General features: G+C 35.3%; 2 protein-coding genes across 2 annotated transcripts; one reads left to right on the top strand and one right to left on the bottom strand.

Moving 5' to 3' along the window:
* Positions 1-16: 16 nt before the first annotated feature.
* Positions 17-13,432, bottom strand: Lsd-2 (Lipid storage droplet-2). The gene is made up of 6 exons (XM_073073268.1): positions 13,247-13,432; positions 11,262-11,388; positions 10,607-10,839; positions 2,691-2,880; positions 1,645-1,773; positions 17-749 (listed from the first exon to the last, which is right to left on the bottom strand). Exons 2-6 carry the CDS (start codon positions 11,386-11,388, stop codon positions 490-492), a joined length of 939 nt encoding a protein of 312 aa, XP_072929369.1. The 5' UTR covers positions 13,247-13,432; the 3' UTR covers positions 17-489.
* A 1,266-nt stretch (positions 13,433-14,698) lies between these two features.
* On the top strand, positions 14,699-16,467 carry LOC140742356 (uncharacterized). The gene is made up of 2 exons (XM_073073267.1): positions 14,699-15,114; positions 15,711-16,467. Exons 1-2 carry the CDS (start codon positions 14,788-14,790, stop codon positions 16,203-16,205), a joined length of 822 nt encoding a protein of 273 aa, XP_072929368.1. The 5' UTR covers positions 14,699-14,787; the 3' UTR covers positions 16,206-16,467.
* The last annotated feature ends 925 nt before the right edge of the window (positions 16,468-17,392 follow it).

Genomic DNA, 17,392 nt, shown 5'->3' with positions numbered 1-17,392 from the left:
TTTGTAGTAAAACAAGTTTGTAATTAAAAAGATTATATTTTCCAATAGATCACTGATATTAAAAATTACACATTATAATAATCATTGTATAAAAGCAGGTAAATATCTCAAAATTAGACTCTCAGTCTTATTGATATCATAAAATACAGTGCCTAAATACAAATTCCAAGTGCATCAGAATACATTACTAATCTAGCGCCAGAACAATGAAGGTACAGCGAGTGTACCTTTATTGTGGCGTTACTTATAATAAGATTATAAAAAATAGAATATACACACTTAATTCGGATAACATTAAATTGCTATAACTTTCAGTGCACTTTCCTCTAATTAAAAATATCAGCACTAAAACATTTTATAATACATTATCCTCATTCAACAATACCAATTCATCAATAATATCAATTCAATTGCATACGTCTTAAAAATATTCTCCTTATACACATTCAATGTTACCCGAATCGCGTGTTCGAAATATATTGAATTGAATTAATGTGAATTATTAGAATTAGAATTGTTAGCGTTGGATTTTCCCTCGGGGGTGGACTTGAGGGTGTCTGGGGTGGCGGGCGCGGCGGCGGGGCTGGCGGGGGCGCGCGCGGGGGGCGGGGTCGCGGGGGCGGGGCCCGCGGGGGGCGTGGCCGGCTGCTGCTGCTGCTCCTCCCGCTGCTGCTGCTCGCTGGTCACTCTCGCGAGGTGCAGCGCTGCTAAAAGCGCTGTGATGTAGCGGCGGACGTCTAGTTCCACACCTGTCAAATAAAATCATTATTAAAATGTGACGTCGTTGCAGTTTGTGATATTCAAGCTGTTGTAGCTGATTTATACTGGATTCCATCCGATTTCATCCATACTCGCTAAGCTAGGTTGCTATTGAGTTGTGATGAATATTTCGCACTGTTTCAATGCGGATTTTGGTTGTGTAGATAAAAAATAATAATTAATTGACCTTGACGGCGATTTTTAATCAACAGAAGACTTGTTAATGTTCAACAGAGATTTATTCCTTATAAGCGAAGCATATAATCTCATAAAACAATAATATACATATATGCATAACAATCCCATCAATTCAAATTCGGACTTGCTTATATCGCGTTTAAAATGCATTAGCGCCACATACTTTACGAGTAATAATTTGTCCTTGCATATGTATTACATTTAATTATAATATTTATTGTAACAAAGACAACATAGCATCAATTATAAGTATTTATAAAGGATTAAATATAGATCAGTGATTAGCTACAGGGTCAGTCACTATCAAACATTTGCTGACATAATTTCAGAACAAATAAGGATGTTTATATGGTATTTGCCACATATTAATAGACCAACTATAGATATCAAACTAAATAAACTTATACTATAGGGGTAATTAATATGCTAATTAAAATCAATATTACCGGCAGCTGCGTAGCTAAATTTACTGCGCGCTTCTTTGCTTGGAAGGGCAATTGGATTGCAGTCATTAAAACTTGCCTGTCTTATGTATAGTTTTAAAACGTTTATTACAGCTCCAAAGAAAAAAGAGTATGCTCTGAACATTCTGTACTTCTGGTTCTAAGATCCGTGGAACGTTGGGACAACATACAGTTGCGTGCCTAAGCAAGCTACTAATAGTAATATTACTAAAATATGAATTACCAGATTTCCTGAGCTCGTTGACCTTAATGGCCAGGTTGGCCCACACGCGGCGCGCCGCCACCGAGCTCAGGCGGCCCACTGTCTGCACCGTGTGCATCGCTGGGTCGTTACTCGCTGGCACTATGTCACCTGAAGCAAACAATGCCATGGAATAAAAACAAACTTACAGGTCTTAAGCCGGCAATGCATTAGCGAGTTCTTTGGTTTTGCAAATGTCCATAGGCGAACTGCTTTCCATCAGGTAGCCCGTCTGCCTTACCGTTGAGTTAAATAAAAAAAAAGTGAAGTTGTTTCCTGACACGTATAATCAGGGATTGTTTAAGTCAAAGGCAAAGGTGAATAGGCTATTTCTAGGCAAGCGTGTTTCATCCAAGGCTGCATCTCATTTAACATCAGGTAAGGTGCAGCCAAATGCAAGCCTATAGGAAAAAAATGATATATGAAAGTATTTCTAAATGGATATGTATTTCTAAATAGTACTGTGGTACAATAGTATTGTAATATTCTATGAAAACAGACTTTAAAACTTCCTAATAACGTCACACCTCGTATTTGCACTTGAAAAAAAAACTTGCATTGAACCTCAAAAAGTCAAGAAAAACGTCACTAAAATAGAAAAATCTTTAAGCATAGTTAACTTCCCACTGTCGCCTTACATCATAATATTTAGGTAAATGTATTATTTTGACATATTTAAAGTTTAGAAATAGCAATCAGTTGTCCATATGTCACAGTAGCCATTTATCATCATAAGTTTTTTTTATTTTATAATATGGGAGTAGCAGACGAGCATGAGCAGTCCACCTGAGGGTACGTGGCGACATTAGATATTCCCACCTGAGATCTGCACTGCTACCCCTGAGGACTAAGCTGGAACGCCTAGATAAGTATGTCTCCCTTACATCCCTCAAACCAAAGCACTCACACTGCTGTTATGAGGCAGAAATAGGTGTGACTGTGGTGCCGTTCAGTAGAGATTGCATATGCACGTTTGCTACTCCAATATTAGAAATACTACTAAAATGGTTGTATTATATACAACGCACCATTTGTCTCCTCATGCGTGGTAGGTGGCAGGTAGTGGTCGAGCAGAGCCATCGCGTAGGTGGCGCCAGTGTCGACACTCTCCATCGCCTTCTGTCCGTACGCGGTGGACAACAGCGCGTTGGCCTTCGCCCAGGAGAGCTCCTTCAGGGACTGCACGCGTTGCTCGGCGACCGCACGGGCTGTGTACACCTAGGGGAGGAAGGAATATATAAACATTTGGAAATATTACACAAATACAAATATATACCAGGCTATTTGGGCCATGCTTTGTAAGTCTGATACTCGCATGGAAGGTTCGGAATTAGAGCATATAAAAATATTAATACAAACATAGAAGTGCAATGTTGTGTAAAAAATTATGTCAAATTTACAAGATTTGCGGATACAAAGTCAATTTTTTTTATTTTTTATTTAACATAACATTCCATCATTTGACATTGGAGCATGGTGAAACATGCCTTAAGACTCCTCCAACATAACATAATTGTTTATTTGCAAAGGCTACTAGGCTACTAGGTTACTAACAAGTATTTAAAACAACATTAATTAGGCAAAACTTAGTTGGTTAAATAATAATAATTCAACTGAAACGTCTGAATTATTCATTGTTATTGTATTTTACTTCGTCAATATAATTATTGTGAAATTTTAGATTTAATATAATAGTTAAGGGAATAAGCGATAATTTCAATACATCCTAAAAATTCGTTGTGGGTGTAAACATCCCCCCAGTTAGGGGTGTTGCAGTAGTCACCGCGCTTGACTGAGCGTGTCTGTGACTAAAATAGATAAATGACATGGCAAGAACACTTAAACAACCCTATTTTTTATATATTAATCAACCTATGTTATTTAACCTACGCTACATTTAACGATCACTGGAAACGAGCGGAATGTATATCAAAACTACTAATAATAATTGGCCAAATACGAGTCGAACTCGCACGTGGAGGGTTCCGTGCCACCTACATTTTTATGTATATTTTTTTTTATTTTTAGTATTTGTTATTATATCAGCTACTGAAGTAAATACATTGTGAAAATGTGAACTGTCTACCTATTACGGTTCATTAGATAAAACTAAAACCGTAGAGTAATAGTGGTTTATTATAAAGTTTATATATTAGCGGTAATATTTTCAACATTTCTTTTATTTTTAGTATTTGTTGATATAGCGGCCGTCATTATGCATCCTCTGTAAAATTCAAGCCTTCCTATTACGGTTCCAGAGATAGAGCCCTGTGACAGACCGACAGACTGACTGATAGCGAAGTCTTATTAATAGGGCTCCGTTTTTACCCTTTGGGTACCGAACCCTAAAATCCAATTACATATTGATACGCACTAGAGTTTTAATGTATGTACATTAAAATTAAATGTCTGGCTTTAAATATCAGGCTACCGTTAACCAGGTGTTTACGTGGTTCAATACATGCGTAGATTGTAATTAATTCTGACGCAATTCCTGTTAAGTTTTAAAAACAATTTTACGCAAGACATTGGTGAAATGTTTCGCTGGTCTTTATGGCATTTTAATTAAATTCCCGTTATAAAACGATGTATTTACATAAAAATGCAATGTGGAGGACCCTGATTGATTATATTTATAATGTCAAGTTATCTACTACTTCTTACAACACTTAAAAGAGCAGTTGACAAATGATTACAAAACACCAATTTAAAATATTTTTCAAAAATAATAATGTTCTATACGAAAAAAATACTTTAATATATCAATAATTTGATTAATATAAATACATGGATTAGGATCAAGTAAGTCTCGAGGCAGCCCACTTTGTAAATAAAGAATCGCTATAGGTATTTTAATTCATTAAAATCTAGCTCAAACTCAGATTAATTCAAGCAAGTCAGGTGAGTATGCAGGTTTTTAGCATTAATATGCATGTTTATTGCTTAATATTCAGCTTTGATTGCTTATTTTTAGCCGATTCAAAACTTAAATCGAAACAACACAATGAATAAAACAACAAAATATGCAGATGCAGACGCATACAAAACGAATACCTATTTGATCAGTGTTTCTTGGTATTCGCTTTTAGCAAAACAATGTTTCATTACAGTAATAACCCATCTGGCCTAAATCAATATGTGATATAATATTCGCTTCAGAGAACTGATAGATGGCGAGGTATTCTTATTTCATTAATAGAACGGTTTTCTCTGTACCATATTACATAGGCTTCTGTTTTTCGTTTTTTTTACGGTCAGGAATATCAGATTTTTTTCTTTTATGCCCCATAATATGCAATCCTACGACGCATTAATCACCCCGATATTGAAATCAACACTCCCTCTCAGAAATAATAAAAATATAAGTGGAGGTAAAACTTGCTATTTTTGTATCCATAAATAGAACTGTTTACATTTGATTTAATATATACAATACGATACAGTTTATTCATCAATAAAAATATCATACGTCAAGGTGATGGTAAAAAAACGTGCATAGGTTTTGAAAGTCGTGGCCTTACGATACGGAAGCGGTGGCGGTGGACGATGAACCGGACTTGGGACCCGCGGTTATCTTATCATTGCGACTGCATGAAATCCTAACAATACGTTTAACTGATAAGACGACGCCAGAATATTCCAACGAATTCGTATGCTCTTTAAAATTATTTAACGTACCATCCTATGCTCTCTTCAAACGGGAATAAATTAATTGAACAATGCCTCTTGATCATATTCATAAATGTAGGTAACGGAAAAATGGATTATTCACACAGCAGTTGCAGAATATGTTTTGCTGTTCCGTGGGAAGACACCATGGTATAATTTATGTAGTACTAGTTTTTGCCCGCGGCTTCGCTCGCGTTTAAAAGAAAAGAATATGACATACTAACAAACATAAAACTGAAAATTCGTACCTTCATTGGAATGGCAGTGGCGCCATCTGGCGAAAATTGGTCGTTTAACTCTGAAACCTTCGTGGGCTCATGGACAACAACTTTGCTAAAGATCATCACTTGATCAAATGCATAGTTTACGATTCAATTCTGACTAATAACGATTTACTATAATCGATATTTTCGGTCCAAAAGATCGATTCTCCGATTAATCGATCTTAGATCGCCATCCCTAGTTCCCGTGGGATTTCCAGGATAAAAACTATCCTATGTCCTTTCTCGGGTCTCAGACTATCTTGGTACAAAATTTCATAAAAATCGGTTCTGTGGTTCAAGCGTGAAGAAGGGACAAACAGACAGACAGAGTTACTTTCGGATTTATAATATTAGTAAGGATAGTAAGGATTGCTCGTCTAAATAGTTAGTTAAAAGAGCTAACAGGCTACTTTGACTGTATACTATTATATGGACTGCACAGAATAGTAACGCTCTCTTTCCAATATCTAAAGGATCCAAGAGAAAGGCAACAGCATATCATTGTGAAATTCATCGATTGCAATCACACCCACGACCGAACATGGTCATTATGGCAAATCTTCATTACAGAGACGACTTATGTACTTCTTGAAGTACCACCATTAAAGATTAAGCATAAACTATAAATAAAGGGCGATGTCAGTTGCATCACATTCACATATTGGTTGATTTGTTTCATTATACTATAAATAAATGGCATGTTGACATTTGCCGGATCCTGCTAGTGAACGGACGTGGAACTGGTTTCGTACGCGTGATATGTAATTGCCGAGTGAATGCAGCGTTCATTATGCCGATTAATATACTGCCCGCCGTATATAGTGGCGGAGTCACCGTTAAAAACTAAATAACGCTTTCTACACCTGTGTCCATGGACGCACACATAGACCGCATAATAGTGGTTTTTCCAGTATTCCTTCACAGTACAGGCGATACTACTTTGGAACGCCCTGCCCGAAAACATCAGAAAAGCCACTTGTAGGAACATCTTCAAGAGAATGGTTCGGGAGCATTACTTACGCATGTCCTCCGATAGTTGAGTCTTCCAACTTTCCTTAACTCACTGAGTTGTATATATTTATTTGTATATATTATATTTGCATTATATATTTATATATTATTTATATTTATTATTATTATATGTAGATATTGTATGTTTTTTCTTACAGTTCGTATTTCTTGTTTACGCCTACCACATGTTATCGCCATCACCCAGGGTCCTTCTCTGCCATCACTGGCAGAGAATGCCATTAGGCCTTAACCCTTTACCTTTTGTGACCCTTAGTTTAAGGTGTACAAAAATAAATAAATAGATGAATACACAGAGACCCACATCCAAATTCATCATTTAGATATGTGTCTAGCCGGGGTCGAACCCGGAGTTAACTGCTTGCCAGACCGGTATGGTGTCGGCTCCGCCACACAAGTCACCGCTTTTAATATTCAAATAATTTTTGTTTACCAGAGAAATGGTTCTGGTAAGTAGCAAATGATGCAGTCTGCCCTATGTTAAAAACCATAACTAATAATCATTTTTTAATTTATTCCTCAGGAGCAAGAACTACTCAAGTAGGTACGCTTTACCCTCTTTTCCTTTCAAATCAAAACAACCGTGTGCTACTCGTACTAATATAACGCAAGCGTAACGTACACTATCTGTAACATGGACGCTATTGCTCCAATAATTTTAATTGAAATTAGCGTCATAGCTAGGGACTGCTCAGTTGCAGTTATTAGGGTCATGGGCGGATATACGGAGGAGCCCTTGTTAAGGTCCTATTGCTCAAAAGGGCGCACTTGTTCCTTCCTATAAGATTTGGTGAACGAGTCAATACTGATATGGTATACTCAAGGCCTACCTTAGTAACACTATGCCTCCCATGCCATAACCAAACACGGTTATACTTTTATTTACTTTACTTGATTATGCTGCGCCTAAAAATTCTTATTCAATCCAACTTTTGGGTAGATAAGATCGATACCTTGTCCTGGGCGCTAATGGCCTTAAATACCTACAGCATTAGTCCAAAGATTCATTAGTCAGTCAATATCAAAAACAACGTTCTAAAAATACATTCGGGCGAAACACTTGTAATTGCATTCGCCAGCCGATACATGCTTCCGGCGTCGCCGACACATGGTGCACACGCGTCCGTTGATACGCACCGATACGTGTCTTAATATCCGCCCTCTGTGCCCAATGTACCAAACTATTGACCTTCTTTATTATATTATCAGTAAAGTTATAACTTCGATTAGAAAGGAATTTTATACGCCCAATCACTCTACATAAATTCATATGTATTATGAGCATAAGGTGCTTGCATGGTATCGCAAATTCAAATAGTAGTTATTCTTTTTTGAGTCTACCTGTGTAGGCTAAGCCTAAAGTAATAAACAGCTCAACTGTTTTTGATGAAGGTGTACAATGTAGTACATACGTTGAAGACTTTACAGGAGGATTACACTTCCGCCAGATTACACTTCATAAGCTACAACGGAGAAGCGCCATAGTGGTCTCCTAAATAAAACCTCCTGTAACTATAAAGCGTATAAGTTACCAGTCGATAACAACATAACATTTAATAAACTACATTCCCTCCGAAATATCAGAGTACTCGTTTTAAATCCAAAAACAAATCGCACACGTTTCCGCAAGCGAAAACTAGCGATTATAAACATAAGGAAGTAGAAATTGATTGATGCATAAATTGATGCAAATGGATCGAGCCAAGGTAACAACAACATGAATGTATTCATGGAGTTTCATACAGTTTTAATGAAAGTGGCCACAAACTGATTTAAGTCAATTATAATTTTTAGCCGACTACAGAAATGTTGTGTGTATGCCTAATTGAGGGATTTTAATACGTAACATGTCGTTGCATTCAATCAATTGTTGGAATCACATACTTTCCTTTTCAATAATTTATTTTGAGACACTCGGGTTTTTGTTTTAATAATATACTCACAAAACAAGAAGAATTTGTTTTGTAAAGAGAATTTCGATGGATCTACTGAAAGTCATTCCTGAAAGAAATATGCAGTATCTTTGTACTATTATTTATTAATACCATACATTTGTGCATAAACTCTTAAATAAAAAAAATAGTTAAAAACCAAATGCATTTTACAGTAAAGGTATTCAATACTTTTAGTAACAATGCGTCAGGGGGCAAAGTACTTGACACAGATTGCACAATCATTACTTATGTGTCTGCTTAATGACGTACAGGTAAATACGAGAAATGCGGAATAGTGCGGTACAAAGGTCTATAGGCCACATCATATTGATTACGTCTTTCTATATTATGTACTTTACAAAACTGCCTAGCGCTTTTGTAGTTCTTGCCCGCAGCTTCGCCTGCGTTTAAAAGAAAATAATATGAAATACTAACATACATAAAACTGAAAATTCGTACCTTCATTGGAATACCAGTGGCGCCATCTGGCGAAAATTGGTCGTACCAACTCTGAAACCTTCGTGGGCTCATGGACAACAACTTTGCTAAAGATCAGCACTTGATCAAATGCAAAGTTTACGATTCAATCCTTACTAATATCGATTAAAATAATCGTTTTTTTTTGGTCCAAAAGATCGATTCTCCGATTAATCGATCTTAGATCGCCATCCCTAGGTCCCGTGGGATTTCCGGGATAAAAACTATCCTATGTCCTTTCTTGGGTCTCAGACTATCTTTGTACAAAATTTCATTAAAATCGGTTCAGTAGTTTAGGCGTGAAGAAAAGACAACCAGACAGACAGACAGAGTTACTTTCGGATTTATAATATTAGTAAGGATAAGGATAGTAAGGATTTTCCATAGTGTTATTCTTCAGAACAATATAAACCTACGCGTCTTTCGTCACCCATAACTGTCCCACTGCCGGACACGGGTTTCCTCTCAGAATGAGATTTAGGCCATAGTTCACTGCGCTGGCCGAGTGTGAATTTGTAGACTTCACACTCCGTTAAAACTTTTTATAAGAATTCTCTTTTTATAAGAATTTTATAAGGAAGCGTGCCAGGTTCCTCCTGATTTTTCTTCATCGTTTAAGTTACTTTGAAAAAATATAGGTGCCTGAGTTCTAACCTCGGATTCCCCAAGTGCGAGGAAGCGTTATAGAGTTTATTTTAATAACGACTTTGTTAATCTTTATATTAGTACAACAATTCAGTATTCCGACTGGACAAATTTTTCTTGTTAACACTTATGAAGGTAAATAATAATACAGTCATTAAAAATCCGTTATTTATAACATGCTTAACCAAATCTTAAACTTGTTATTGATGAAAACAGAAAACTATTTTAAGTGAAATAGTGGCAGATTATGCATATTACTCAATAGACGCAAAAATTGCATTTCATTGCATACAGTTTTCTGTACTTGTAACACACTCATCCTGACTACATATAAAATATGACACAGCAAAAATAACAATACCAGATCACCTTGGAAAGCAAATTTTAAAATTCAATTATTCAGTGAAATACAGTGACATAGATACTATTGACTACTGACTGTCTAAGATGTAATAATAACTGAAATTTTAGATTAGCTAAATAAACTAATGTATTTGAGTCTTTCCAACATAGTCCTGAGGGTAGCAATAAGTCGCTGGTTGATCTCGGATAGGACTCTTATTATATCTGGGTTTGAATATCACAGATGTCCATGGGCGGTAGTTGCCATTTACGTGAATCACATATTATAACAACACAATAATAGACGTCTATCTATTAAGTAGAGGCTGATGTAATTTAAAGTATTATTTCAGAGATCATAAATTGTGTACATCTACACACAAACTTATTTCCTATCAAGTGTCAAGGCCCACCTAAACTCGCCACTCTCTTTATAAGTGCCCATTCCTACTTCCTCCATAGAATATGTGCACATTTTAAGTATAAATACATACCTATAAAACCACAAACACAATTTTTGCTCCAAAATAGAGCATCATAAAAGTAAGTTGACTTTACTATGAGACAATTACATACTTCTCTTACCTTACTGACATGAGGAGTGATCCTCGACAGCACAGCTTGTTTGGTGGTCTCCACGATGACCTTGGGCTGTTCGGTGACAAGGGGCACCCTGCGCTCCAGCTCGTCGAGGGCAGCAGCCACCCTAGCGTCCCCAGCGGCAAGGGGCGCCGCCACATAGGGCGCCGCTGTTGTCGCCGCGAATGTCACGCTTGCTTCAGCCGTAGATAACGCCCACTCTAATAATGAGTGAGCTCCTGTAGGAAACATTGGTATTAAACTAAAATACATAGAGTGGACTTAAATGTACAGGGTGAATTTTTCAAACGGGCCTTCAGGGCCAAATCCGAAACTTTAAGAATTAACGAAAAATGCTGAAAGGAGTTACGAGGCCGATTTTGATAAAATATAATAAAAAGAATAAAAGAGCATAAAAAAGTGGTAGTGGGTAGTTATTTATTTTTAAATTACAAGTACAGGTAATGTTATTATTCACACAGAATAGTTAACTACCCTCTTTATCTACAACACTGCAAGATTCATAAATTGAGTAAAAACAATTAAAATTAAAGATTTAAGTTATACACTTTAGTCTCTTAAACTTATTTAAAACTTATTATGTAAAGAAGATATTTAGTGATTGCCTAACAAGTAAAACATTTGTTTCATATTTGCATACCTTTAACTCTGCTGTAGAATGCACCAACTTGTCCAACGGCCGCCCCAACAGTGGGCAGCGCCATCACCTTCTGAACTGACTGGAGTTGAGGCATGGCTGTCGGTGACGCACTGATTTCTGTGGCCATCTGGTAATGGACATGTTATCTTAATTTTGTACCAAATTTTATATTTCATCATCAACCCTTTTATACCTACACTCCTACCATTGAAAAAGGTTCTCTTTTCAGATTAGTAAGAGTTTAGGCCTACAGGACCTTGTTAATAAGGGCTACATAATAGCTAAATGATATAATGCAGACTGTATTTGGGTTTACATTTAATTGTCAACCCTTTTTTGCCTACAGTCCTACTATTGAAAAAGGGTCTCTTGTTACATTATTAAGGGTTTAGGCCAGAACCTTGTATTTATGTTTAAAGGTGATAGAACCCTTTGTGGTTCGACTCCGGTGGCACCACCGCCACACCTATTTCTACCTAATAACAGCAATGTTAGGCGCTGCTGTGTTCCGGTTTGAAGGGTGTAGTAAGGGAGACAGACTTTTCCGAGGCGTTCCAGCTTAGTCCTCAGGGGTAGCGGCGCATCTGTGGCCGACCTCAGGTAGGAATATCTAATCCTATCTGGGGTTGATTACAGATGTCCATGGGCGGCAGTAGCCACATCAGGTGGACTGCATGCTCGTCTGCTATTCTTATATTATAAAAAAATAAAATAAAAAAATTATGTAGCCCTTGTCACTAAATAATGGTTTAATAATAGTGCAAACTGCATTTGGTAAAGACAAAAAGCCAATTTGGGTCATGGGCCAAAGGTTACTGATTGCTGGTATAGGTATAGTCAGATAGATCAATTAAATAATATTAAAATTCAAGCATAGTTATTACCAAATAAATAAATAACACCAAACATAATTTACATGTTGCTGAGAAAAATCCTTGATAAATAATTAATAAAAAAATTGTTATGTGATTTTATTTCAAAATAAGAATCTATCTAGATATTTTATTGTCAGTTAATTTTCTGATAAGTAATGAACTTTTTATGCAATAACTATCATCATTTAATAATCTGTACCTACATATGAATATGATAGGTCTACATATTATGAACATGTGGTATATAACAAAAGTAGACAGTGCATTATTTCATTTCCTGTTAATAACATATTGAAGACCCCTTTTATAAAAATTTTATATACATAGATATTGTCAAGAAGGGTGCAGATATCTACAAGACGGTGCAGAAACATTCTTCAATGCCTTTAACATTAGCCAAAATTGCAGTGACAAGTGCCCTAGTATTGCAAATGTGTATATAATAGTGACCACATTGCATTTGGCAGACCACATGCCGCACCATTCGTTGTTAAAAAATAATACAGCGTGCTCCAGTAATATGTCTAGAGTGCAGTCACAATCCCACTGTAATATGAATGTTTAAACAAGTTCGAATGCTGAATATGTATGCTATTACATTCCACCAACCTGTTTCAGCGGGAATTTTATTAAAATATTGAATCATGGTTAATATCAGTTATTTAAAAAAGGGTAGATGCATTTTATTTTGTTAATGATGAAACGTGGCTAGTAACGTACAAAAAAGCGGATTTTTGAGGGTACTATACATAAAATGTGCTAATTTAAGTTTAATTTTCTGTTTGCTACAATTACTACAAAAATACTTTCAGATCATGTATTCTACACTGATTAATAATACGTGGAGATGCTCCAAGTAACTTATAATCTTAGCAAATTGAGATTTGCCATAGCAACTAAATTGAAGGTAGAGCTTACAATCAGAAAAAATGAAAGTGATTTGTATTTACAAGTTATAACGTGATATCTATGTATTAAACATATGAAATATACTCGTAACGACTTCACAAATGCTTGTATTTATAGGAACATACGAAAAATAGTAATTAAGGCTACAAATACCATTTCGTAATACTCCGGTTAGTGATAAAGAACGAAATTGGAACTTACCTTCAGTTGTTTTATTTATCGAGAAATCGAAATTCAAATAAAATTATAATACGTTTTACAAATCTCGAACACCGACTCAAATTAAAATTCAATTGTGGAACAAAAGTTAGCAAAAACAAAATTAACTTGACAACTTTTTTGACATTCGCGTACAGAACCGGTGGATTGAAATTTGAATGACGATTTTAGTATTATAGTGAATGATTATACCGGGATGCCGACTGAATTGTACGATAGTGTTACCACTCTATGTTTTAACTTTACCCAGTTTTGACAAAACCTTTGATTATGCAATAAATAATAGACCATCAATATATCGCTTTATAAGAAAAATGTATTCTTAATAACTGTTGTTCATTGTTTCTGCCTATTGAGTTTTTTATATTATGTTTTACAAGAAGGATATAGTTCACTCATTGTAAAGTCACAGCAGCCAAATACATTTATTAACAACTTTAAAATTTAATAGCAATATATTATATTCCTATGGCTGGTCGCAAACTACTACGTAGCTTTTGCTGATTGTAAATTTTTAATATGTTAATTTTAGCATGATTGGAGTTCATAAATAGTTTGATCAAGCAGATAAACATTCCATTTTAAGCCGTATAAAATAGCCGCATATATGATCAAAAATAAAAAAAATATTTGGAACATCTTTGCTGTCAACCTATAGCAATATCACAGGTAGACTATTCATTTTAGATACATTTATATGTATTTTGAATACATACTAAAATTTCACTATCTTGCCTTAAAAAAAGGATTTATTATAAACGGGCAACATTATCCAGAATACTCTTTACGTCATCCGACTCACTCATTCTACAACTCGGTTGAACTTTGATCAAGGTATGAAATTATGAATGAATGAGTAATGTGAGTAATAAATGCAACTAAGGGCCGAGCCACGTACAAAAATAAATGAATATGAATAATAAATGTAACATTATCAATAATTTATCTTTATGGAATTGTTTCTTTGCATGTATTTTTATGATTGCAATTATAATTGTTTGTAATAAAAAGCTAAAACTACTGACGTATAACTTTTTAATTTTTATGAAACCTGAACATTGGAAGACAAGTAGCCCGATTTAACCATGTTATAAAATTAAGTACTTATAAAACTTCTAATTCAGTACCGACTTCGAAAAAGGAGGAGGTTCTATGTTTGGCTGTGTGTATTTATAAAAGCTTGTAGGATCTTAGTATTATTATTTGTTTCATATTTCCATATAGAATCTAAAATCCTTAATGCTAGTGGATATAAGATTTTTAAATAGTAAAAAGCGATCAAATATTTGGAATACATTTGGCGTATATATAGGGAAGTGGGAACAAAAACGTAATATTGGTTGGTCGCCAAGCGAGCCGAAGCGGCGACCATCGATCGTTTTGTGGAACGAGGCCAACACACATATAAACAAACATTGGATAAGATGTCGCCTCTGATTGGTCGGAGAGCCTAGTCGAGCGTGTTTTAGGAGTACGCCTGCACGTTTCGCTCAATATCAGGCCTTTGTATACAAATATTTGTAATGTCGTGGACAAATGATGTGGTGTTGGAGTTCTTGGACCTCTACCGGCAAGAGCAATTACTATGGGACCCAAAACATCCGCTTCACAGAAATAGGAGCGAAGTTACTGATGCATGGCACCGAATTCAATCGACTTTGAGTATAACTTGTTCTATAACTGATCTAAAAAGGAAAAAGGAATCTTTAATGACATCGTTTAGAATGCACTGGAATAAGAAGAAAAAATCTCCAGACGTGTATCATATAAGTTGGTTCGCTTTTGCGTTGATGGAAAGTTTTCTTGGCGGGAAATATGAATGCGATAGCACAAATCAAACTGAAAATGAGGTACGTTTAATTGATTTTGCGCTTTTTCAGTTGAAATGTAATAAATGGATTAGACGTGTGTTTTCTTTTTTTAATAAGCTCCAGCGTGAACTAGGCATATGCAACTATAATAGGTATTATTTTTAATTTTAATGCAAGTAAAAGTTCCTTGTATATAAAATTTACTATAGGTAACGTTGCGATAGACTCAGAATATGCTACTTCTTTTTTATTCCTTTATCGTTAAAAAATAGAAAGAAGTAACTAAAAACAAACGTAACTTTCTAAGCACAACAATTGAAATAATTCAACTGGAATCTAGATAGAAAATTGTAATTTTAAAATCTTAAGCTAAAAACCGCTTCATAATGCAACCGTGATTATATGATGATGAATTAAATATAAAAATATCCTATGTTGTAACATCTGAAGAGGCGACTGTATCGTAAAGTATTAAATGATTTGAATATTGATATTGCCACCTATTATATATAATTATTGACCGCTTACGTGGTACTGTACAAATAATAAAACACTCATAAGTGAAGTTGTCACTAGAGGGCGTTGTTAAGTATAAAGTATTTAATTGTTACTATTATTTATTTGCATTGTTTCAGTTAATTGGAAATGCATCTCCGTACATGCAACAAGCGATCTCTGATCACAACACTAACAGACATGATAACGGACCAGAAAGAAGTAACCCGTCAGCTGTAAGACATCGCCCTTCGATATCACAAGTCAACTCTGCTAAAACTAAGGATTTTATTTGCACGAAAAAGGAAATTGACGATGGTGTGGCGTATTTTCATTCTGTAGATGACAGGAACGATTTGGACGAGTACGATTTGTATGGGCAACTTTTAGCAAAGAAACTGAGAAAATTGGACGAACATCAGAGGGATGTAGCCATGCACGAGATTGATAATATAATGTTTCGCGTCAAAGTGCAGAACAAATCCCCCCAGAATCGAACTTATACGTCGTCACCTTCACCTGTGTCACGACGGATGAAGTCTCCTGTATTTATAGTGACGCAGCCAAGTCAAATACAGTATGAGGATGAAAATGTACCGTATGAGGGGCATATGCAGGGGCAGCCGCCGCCTTAACGTACAATCAGGACGTTTCCGGAGTGTGAGCTTACTCCGGAAATGTTTTGACAAGGCAAAATCGTATATTGCTTTCTATTAAAATACACATCCGAAGTTGTGATACTTGTGATTAAATCATGATTACGATAGTGCAAGTGCAATAGGGACGAGGAATATAGAACGATAAGGAAATTAGTCGATTTGTATAAAAATGTAAGAAACTACGTCATGTAATACTATATTGTATAATTACTTTAATTAAAGTATATGATTCACGTTACGCTACTTTGTTATTGAGCAGTTAGTAATAACCAACTAGATTTCCTGCGTATGAATATAAAAACCGTAATATGTGGAACGCGTCTGGTCTACGCCAACGATGGTTAATTATACATTTTTATCAACAAAAACAAAAATGATCACCAAATCCTATCGCTTACGTTTTTTTGCCATTAAAGAATGCACGATTTTATTGAGTTCAAAACCTGTTTTAAAAAAGTAAACAGCGAACCACAAAATAAAGAAAAGCGTACATTCTGTGATTGAAAGCAATCAAATGATACGATAAGGTTAATACTGCAATACTTACCTACATACGTACGTATATATATATTTTTTATATTGATATTTTTATTATACGAAGGTTTTTGGATATAGTAATCAAAATCTTGAGTAGGTACATACGGTTTCAAAAGAATAAGAAATTATTAGGTAGGGACTTATTATATTAGTAATTACTCTGAGGTAGTGCCAAACACTGCTACATACCCATAGATATACTACTAATAAAGACGTACATACCTAATACCTATGCTTGCAGAGGTGTTAGCTATACCCCCACTCCCCCCTTAGGAGTATTATTTCCTATTTAGAGTTTTATTTTGACTGCATATATATCAATATATGCAGTAAAGCATCAGCTTTACTAATTTATTTATTTATTTACATGCCAATAGCCATGCACACAATACATTTTATACTACAAACCTCTTAAAAATGCAAGGCTCGTGGTAAGCATAAAAACCTTTTTTTTTTTTTTCCATATAATAATTTTTAATTTATATGAATAAATAGATGATCGTAAAAGCGTGTTTTTTCTGTGTCATGTAAGACATGTAAAAAAATATATGCGTAAGGTTAAAGTTAAAGTTAAGGTAACTTGCAGAAATAATGGAATCCAAAGCTGTAAAATCTATTGTCAAAAT

This window comes from Epargyreus clarus, unplaced genomic scaffold (assembly GCF_041222505.1).
Source record: "Epargyreus clarus isolate Ecla_fem2 unplaced genomic scaffold, WU_Ecla_fem_2.2 ptg000005l, whole genome shotgun sequence".
In the NCBI taxonomy this organism is placed as follows: Eukaryota; Metazoa; Arthropoda; class Insecta; order Lepidoptera; family Hesperiidae; genus Epargyreus; species Epargyreus clarus.
The sequence above is the reverse complement of the archived record's forward strand: the minus strand, read 5'-3'. Positions and strand labels throughout refer to the sequence as shown.